The 8,461-nt window shown below is 34.6% G+C and overlaps 1 protein-coding gene across 1 annotated transcript; it reads right to left on the bottom strand.

The window, feature by feature from the left end:
* Positions 1-4,215: 4,215 nt before the first annotated feature.
* LOC102603616 (wall-associated receptor kinase 2-like) lies at positions 4,216-7,646 on the bottom strand. Its single transcript, XM_006366991.2, has 4 exons — positions 7,139-7,646; positions 6,463-6,953; positions 5,781-5,957; positions 4,216-5,580 (listed from the first exon to the last, which is right to left on the bottom strand). Exons 1-4 carry the CDS (start codon positions 7,627-7,629, stop codon positions 4,319-4,321), a joined length of 2,421 nt encoding a protein of 806 aa, XP_006367053.1. The 5' UTR covers positions 7,630-7,646; the 3' UTR covers positions 4,216-4,318.
* Positions 7,647-8,461: the final 815 nt, after the last annotated feature.

Genomic DNA, 8,461 nt, shown 5'->3' with positions numbered 1-8,461 from the left:
AGCACTTAAGGCTAAGATACGTACTCGATAGGAAAAATGAAAATTTAATCAAGAATCTCGAGCAACTTCAGCACCCAAACCTTCTTTTTAAGAGGAACTGGTGCCCTCGAGATGGTGAGATACATGTCGCTCAGACTTCTCAAAGTGTAGATTCATCCTCACCCGAGCTTGTTTCTCTCTTGGCTTCAATGGTACTTGCTTCTGTTTTCTCCTTCTTTCTGCAGATGTCACTGTTGGTTGTTTGACAAAGTTCAGTTTGCTTTTGTTACTGCAGTCATTTTTTTAGCATAATAAGTTACCAATCTTTAGGATGCATTTGATTTTTAAATATTTGTTAGGTTGTTTTAATTGTTGAGATTATTTAGCCTTTTTTGTATGCATATTTTTCTGCATTATGTTATCAAGTTGGCTATTTAAAGTTCTATTATGCTTAATAAAAATATTGAGAGATATTTCAATCAATTCTTTTTGTTGCTCCATTTTTAGAAAACACCAACAATGGTATCAAGAGCTTCATTGATCTTATGGGATCTCTGAAATCTTCCAACGAACTACCATACCATTTTTAACCCGTAAGGGCTACCCATTTTAACCCATTAGGGTTACTATTTTCAATTCGTGCTTTTTTCAACAAACTTTTAACCTAAAAATATGACAAGCAACAATCTCTCTTTGAATGCCCCAAAAATTTTCACTGTGAAAACTATCCTATTTGGTCTGTGAAAATGAAATCATATCTTGAAGCCTATGATATGTGGAAAGTTGTAATGGAAGATATACTCTTATAACCTCTCCCTGCAAATCCTACCATTGCCCAAATTAAATCTCATTCAGATGAAAAACCAAAAAATTCATGCCAAAATGGTAATTCAAAATTCAGTCGTGGATTCAATTTTTTCTAAAATCGTTGCTTGTGAGAAGAAAAAAGAAGCTTGAAACTTTTTTAAAAAAATAATATCAAGGAAGTGAACGAGTCAGACAAAGGTAGATTTTGAATTTGAAAATGGATTATAAATCTCTTAGGATGCAAGAGTGAAACTATTGTTTAAGTACTTTGATAAGATATCTTTGATTGTTAATAAAATGAGGTTGCTTGGCGAGGATTTCAAAGATTACAAAATAGTAGAAAAAATTCCTGTGACAATTCAAGAAAGATTTTGACTCAAGAATTTATTCTCCAGAAGAATTTAAAGATCTCTCTACTATCTCCATTGAAGAACTACTTAGTGCTCTTCAAGCATAAAAGCAAAGAAGAGACTTTAGGCAAGAAAATATTACCGGTGGTTCTTTTTATGCACAAAACAGGAATTTTTTTTTAAAAAAAGGTAGTTATTCTCTTTGCAAATACTGTTTTTGAAAAACACACTTGGAAATTTTTTGTTGGTGGAGACCTTATGCAATATGTTGAAATTGCAAACAAGCCGGTCATGTTACAAAAGATTGCAAGCTTATAAATAATCCTCAAGCACAAAGAGTAGAAGCAGAAATCGAGGAGGAGCTACTTTTTTAAAATTGCAATATCTAAAGCAGAGTGTTGAGTTTGCTCTTAGTTAATGTAGTCATTTTTTAGCATAGTAAGTTACCTAGCTAAAGGATGATTTTGAATATTAAATATTTGTTAGGTTATTTTAATTTTTGATATTATTTAGCCTTTTTGAATTTTTGTTATGAACATTTTCTGCATTATGTTATCAAGTTGGCTATTTAAAGCCCTATTATAATTAATAGCGATATTGAGAGATATTTCAATCAATTCTTTTTGCTGCCCCATTTCTAAAAAATACTAACCGACAATAATCATGGAATCTCTAGGAGTCTTAATTTATGGAATCAAACATAGGAAGCAAATGAAAAAGATGAAGACAAAATTTATGATGAAGCTGAAGTCTTAATTTCAAATAAAGAGACTAAAAATATTATTGTCAGAAGCTCTGTAGTTGACAAACTATTTATCGAAGAGCTAAACATGGAACCTAGTGGTGGATCTTATGGTTGTGTTGAGATTTCGAAGAAAATTAATGGTTATATCATAACTGAATCGCATGTCGTGGCTAATATTAATGAAATCTCCCGATCATTGTCTAGAAGTCCTCGGTAGAAACCGAGCTTGTTTCTCTCTTGGCTTCAATGGTACTTGCTTCTACTTTCTCCTTCTTCTTTCCGAATATGTCACTATGGGTTGTTTCACAACAATCATGGAATCTCTAGGAGTCTCTTCACACTTTGTCAAATTGTTGTTTCCAACCACATAGGACATCTGTAAGTTTTTTCTTTCACCACATGTCCTTCCTATGTTTGAAGTATTTGCTACTTTTCCCTGAGCCTATATTTCAACATCTGACATCACTCTAAGAAGTTTTAAAGGCAGAGCTACAGGATCCAACTCTCAACAACTAGAGGGAGCATTTGGTGCTTCTTGATCAGTGAGCATATATGAAGGGATCTAAAGAGAGAAGCGGAACATCTCTTCCCTCTGATTATGAAAATATTGAGCATTCAAATGCTGACGGAATACCAACATGAAGACAACTACTTTGACTAATAGATGAATTGTGACACCTAATTTTTTCTCAGTGTAGTCACCAAGCATTTCCACCGAATCAAAGTTGTATATCATCTTATTCGGAGTTAGCACATTCAATTTAGGAGACATATTCCTGTACAGAGCCCAAACATCCCATTATATGGGGACAACTTGGATAACACCACCAACTCCTTTCACCCACTTGACCTTGTATACACTTAGCTTAACTTGTATATAATTATCCTATTGATACATTTGTATATGCTTATCGTAGATTGAATATCATTATCTATTTGTGAGGATAATCTACACTTTTAGAAGTCTGAGCGACTGTCTCACCATCTCGAGGGCACCAATTCCTCTTCTAAGGAAGATTTGGGTGCTGAAGTTACTCGAAATTCTTGATTAAGTTTTCATTTTTCCTATCAAGTATCTCAACTTTAAGTGCTTCTTTCACAAGTGTAGGAGTCTCCAAGCAAGGAGTCACATCTCCACGAATACCTCCTAAGTTGTACTTAAGTCGATAAAAACTAGAAACAACTTTACCACAATAGTTGCACTTAATTCTAGACTTCTTCTGATCAGTTGCCATACCATGTTGATGAATGTCAATTTTTTTCTGGGGTCATTTCCCACCTTTATATTGAGTGTTCTTCAACAGCCAAACTACAATCCATGAGTTGTTAAGACATCTTTAAACTAGAGAGTACCCATAACTAGAGGTTTCAGAATGAAAGTTATGGGTACTCTCTAGTTTAAAGAGGTCTTAACAACTCATGGATTGTAGTTTTGTAGTTGAATAAAATTCAATATAAATGTGGGAAATGACTCAACATAAAATTGATATTCAACAACATGGTGTGGTAGTTGATTAGAAGAAGCTAAAAATTAAGTGCAACTATTGTGGCAAGAATTTCTAGCAACTTCAGCACCCAAACCTTCCTTTGAAGAGGAACTGGTGCCCTCGAGATGGTGAGACACATGCCACTCAGACTTCTCAAAGTGTAGATTCATCCTCACAAGAGATTTCGAAATCATTTAGTTATTGCATTCATTTTTTTGGCATAATAAGTTACCTATCCTTAGGATGAATTATATATGTATTAGTGTTAGCATCTGCAGGATATTAAAGAATATCGATCCTAGCTATTAAATTGTAGTTTAGTGTAAGCATCCGCACGATATTAAAGATTAATGATCCTAGTTATTAAATTTTAGTCTAACTTATTGAGCATATTATTTTAATAAAAATTTCAACTATTCTTTTATACTAATAATTTGTGGATCGGGAAATTCAATGATGCCTCCTGGTCTTAGAATATATTTTTCGTTCTTTGGCACAGCCTAATCACGTCTATTATTTCTATTTCGAAAAGTTTTCATGATTGGGAATATGGGCAAGTTGCATATTTTCAATTCATCCAGTATCTTGTTGTAATTTGCAATGGTGAACTCTCTTGGGAAGTTCAATTAAGATTGTTGAGTGATTGGCTTGGACCTATTTTCCTTGTTCTAGGACTGAATTTTCTTAACTAGGCACGGTTCGAATTGTTATGGCATTGCAGCTTTCCAATTCAATTTAGTTCAGTTCTTATTTATCAAAATCTAGTTTTACAAACTTTCTGAACTAAATTGAGTATAAAGTGTAAACCAATTTATATAAAATGTACGAAAATAGTCTAAACACCAAATTTATCACATAAGTGGGAGTTGACTCCAATGTAAACAAAAATTTAAAGAAGAAAGTACGAATCACAAGAAAGAAAATTACATCAGAAAATTCGAAATGCATTATCAAATTACCCTTCTGTTTTGGATCAATGGGCTATTTGTGTTAGAAGTACTACCCGAACTATACTGTCCAGAAAAGTTGCTGCTATTTGTATTGGAATTGGAACTATATTGTCCAGAGAAATTGTCGATGCCTGCATTAGAGTCAATTGGAATGGTATAAAGATCTGATAATTCATCTCTGTTCTCTTCATGTCCATGTTCATTAGCCCAAGGGTTATTTTTTGTGAACTTTCTTAAAATTTCAAGTTCCATCGATACTTCTTTCATCGTAGGCCTATCTTCACCGTGCAAACTAAGGCAACTCTTCACTAGCTCAGCCACCTTTTGGAGTTGCTCAAGGCTTCCTTCTCTTACCACTCTGCGATCAAGAATTTGAAACAATTGATTCTTTCTCATGGACAAAACAAAATACTCTGCCAAATTCTTGTCCACGTCATTTCTATCCCTCGAAATAGGTTTCATCCCTGTCAAAAGTTCGGCAAGAACTACTCCAAAACTATAAACATCACTTTTCTCAGTCAATTGACTTGTGCGAAAATATTCAGGATCTAGGTATCCTAATGTCCCTTGAACCATTGTAGCAAGATGTGTTTGATCAATAGGGATTAACCTTGAAGCACCAAAATCTGCCACTTTCGCGGTGTAAACATCATCCAATAATAAATTGGCTGACTTGACATCTCTATGGATTATTGGCATTTGTGCAGATGAATGAAGGTAAGCAAGTGCACTTGCTGTCTCACTAGCAACTCTTAACCGATTTTGCCAAGATAACCAAGGTGCTCCATTTCGATTGTGGATATGCTCGTAAAGAGTTCCATGAGAAATGTATTCATAGACAAGTAAAGGAACTTCAGCTTCCAAACAACATCCAAAGAGTCTCACCACATTTCGATGGTTGACTTGAGTAAGAATAAGTACCTCATTGATGAACTGTTCAATCTGTTCCTCTTCCATAAACTTTGATTTCTTAATAGCAACTATGCGATTATCAGGTAGAATACCTTTGTAGACAATTCCATTTCCACCACGACCAAGAATTCGATCAGTGGCATAGTTGTTTGTAGCCTTCTTCAGCTCCGCAGCTGTAAAGATTTTGGTTGCTTCCACACCACCCTCGTTTGAAGAGATACGCTGTTTCAAGAGCAAACCACCATTTTGTTGGAAGAATTTCTCGCGAAGTTTAATGAGTTTTCTTTTCTTGATGCTGAAATAGAGCCATGTTGTCCCAACCACTAGGGATACAAAACCAACACTCATACCTGTATTTATCGAACAAATGTTGGAATTAGAAATTCAATAGATCGAACGAACATGCATGTAATTTTATTTTTTCACTTCAAGAAATGATTCATGATTTGTCACTACCATGTATAAACCATGACTTTTTGATAGAATGTAAGCAAGACGTTTATCTATATGCGAGTAGTGACAAATAAAATTTGAATTCTGAGAAACTTACCAACAGAAAACTTGATCCATGGGAACTCGGAGTTCGAGTTTGGTGCAATACAGCCACGACCATTCTTTCTGCCATCACCAGAGAATCCTTCTGGACAAGAACAATTGTAACTCCCTGGCGTGTTTGTGCAAATTTGTTCACATGAATTGGTATTTGGATCTGCACATTCATCAATATCTGGAATGCAAAACAGATAGTATTAATCCCTCAATATAACAAAAACAACTTTTAGCAGCAATAAGTATGCACATTGACAAAGAGTGTTAAAATCTTTACAATTATCATTAGATTTAATATCACAATATGCTTTAAAGACACTTATAAAGAGTGTCAATTGCCTCTAAAAGAACATATTTAGCAGCAATTAAGTTGTTGTCATTAATTAATTGTCGTTAGAGAACATTTTTGATGTAGTGTCGGAAATTTTGTCGATTGAATCTTGTCATGTTAAATTTAATATATGTCAAATGTATCAAAATGACCTTTAATCTTATAGTGTTAAACATTTCATGTGGAAAGTTGGAATTGTAATATTCTTTTTCAAATAGAGTAAAAACGAGAAGTACACAAACAAAATGAGACAGATGGAATAACATAAATACTTGTAATTGCCTATATGATATACGATTGCGTTCAGCATAAAACCTGTAGATGATGTGAGAGTGTACAAAAATCAAATTACCTTGGCAGCCATAGCCTATATATGGATTGCCTTCATATCCCGAGTTGCAGCTACACCGATAGCCACCAATGCCAGTGTCAGAATCAACACACTGGCTATTATCGAGGCAAGCATAATCGTTACTTTCCCGTGCTTCAACACAAGTAAGATTTCCAATGGCCCAATCTAGCACAATAGGGACATTATCCATAATCTTCTTTGCAAAATTAACATCACTGAGATCCTCTACACCTTGGAACTCGAATCGACTAGCTTCACCAAGAAACGAATATCCACATGGATTAAACGACCAAGATAAACTATGATTTCTCGTGGTGATCATAGTTGTATTGTAATATTTCAAGCCTTTTGGTATTATCATTTGGCAACAACCGGAACTCATACATCTTCCTTTAGTTACATCACTTGTACTTCTGCAGGCAGTGGGGCAACCATTAGCGAAGTTAAGTGCGGTCATTAGAGCACCATCATCACAACCAACCACCGTGAATCTGCAGAGGTGAATTTATAATTTAGAATCAGTATGTAAAGAGACCGCGAGATCAGCTCAAGTTGAGTTATGACTCGTCCATCATGTTATTGGATCAAAACGAATAGAGTAGTGAGATTACACTGTTTTAACTACTATGAAATTAATTTAAGAATTATGTAAACTAATTGCGAATACGCCTCGTACCTGTTTAGGGAAGAAAAACTGTAAGGACTTGATCTTCCTAAACCCATCCAAGCAGGTTCATTTTGAACCAAAACTCCTGTTTGTGAGTAACACTTTATATTTATGGTATTTGATATCCGCATTTCTGCATCCGAGATGTCGTAGACTTGCATGTTCCATATGAGGGGTGTTGGAGAATCTGTTGTAGTAGTATCACAATTGATTTCAAAATTCGGGTTTAATCCACAACCAGAACCTATTCCAATTCCAAATGGATATGGAACGGTAAGGTTCCCACATTGTTTTGGACATCCTGGTTTTGTTATGTTAGCAGGTTTGGTTATTGTGTAGGTGGTGGCGTTGGCATTGGTTGGCGGAGAAGTGGCGTTCGTGGGCTTAGAAGGAGGAGGAGAAGTGGTGTTAGAGGGGATAATTTGGGCGGTGGTTAGTGTTAAGATTAGCATAAAACAGAGGAGTGGGAAAGAAAACAGAGCAACTTGATTATGCTGCATGGTGTAGAATTATTATGGAAATTAAAATAACGTACTAATTAAAGGGTTCAATATATAGCACTAAGAAGAAAATGACCTTAGAGAAAAACAATAATGTCTAGTGGCCTAGTGGGGTATAATCAACTACTCATATTCGGTTCGATTCCCCCTCAGTACAGAGTCGTTTTGTTAGACTGTGGTTTGCCCCAATATGAGATTTTCTGACGCGAATTTTGGATTTAATGAACTCCAATATGAATACCGAAAACTTGATGGGAAAGAAAAAAAAAACTAATCATATTCAATATAATTTCTTAGATATTGTGAATGAAAACAAGGCAAGAGTACTAGATAAAAATTTAGAAGGCGTTGACAATTATAGTTGTCTTTTTAATAATGTGTTCACCAAACAATAGAAGACTTTGACAAAATCAAAGTCTACAAGGAATCATTTAAATGAATGCAATGCAATGTTTTTGCTTGTAAAATAGCGTGTATATTTGTGTTATGAATAAGCTGATTCAGAAATTGCGGTTAATAAAAAAAATCTTTAAGAATTAATATGAATTTTCACAAGAAGCTGAGTTAACTCTTAAAATAATGGAAGCTAAAAAAAGGCTAAAAGAAGGAATTACTTTATTTGGTTCGTATCAATTAGTTTAGTCAATGTCAATGTTCTACTTTTTACCTTAATTTCTGTCACAAGTCATGCACCATTTCGACAGTACATATTGATTGGCAAGGTTATTTTTTGCAGTTTTATATTTACTTCTCTAAATGTGGCCTTTTCTTTTAATCTTGATTGATACTCCCTCCATTTAATAAGTAAATTCTTCCGACTATTTTCATAGTT

Source organism: Solanum tuberosum, unplaced genomic scaffold (genome assembly GCF_000226075.1).
Source record: "Solanum tuberosum cultivar DM 1-3 516 R44 unplaced genomic scaffold, SolTub_3.0 scf00720, whole genome shotgun sequence".
NCBI classification, from domain to species: Eukaryota; Viridiplantae; Streptophyta; class Magnoliopsida; order Solanales; family Solanaceae; genus Solanum; species Solanum tuberosum.
Note: the sequence above shows the minus strand (reverse complement) of the source record. Positions and strands in the feature narration are given on the sequence as shown.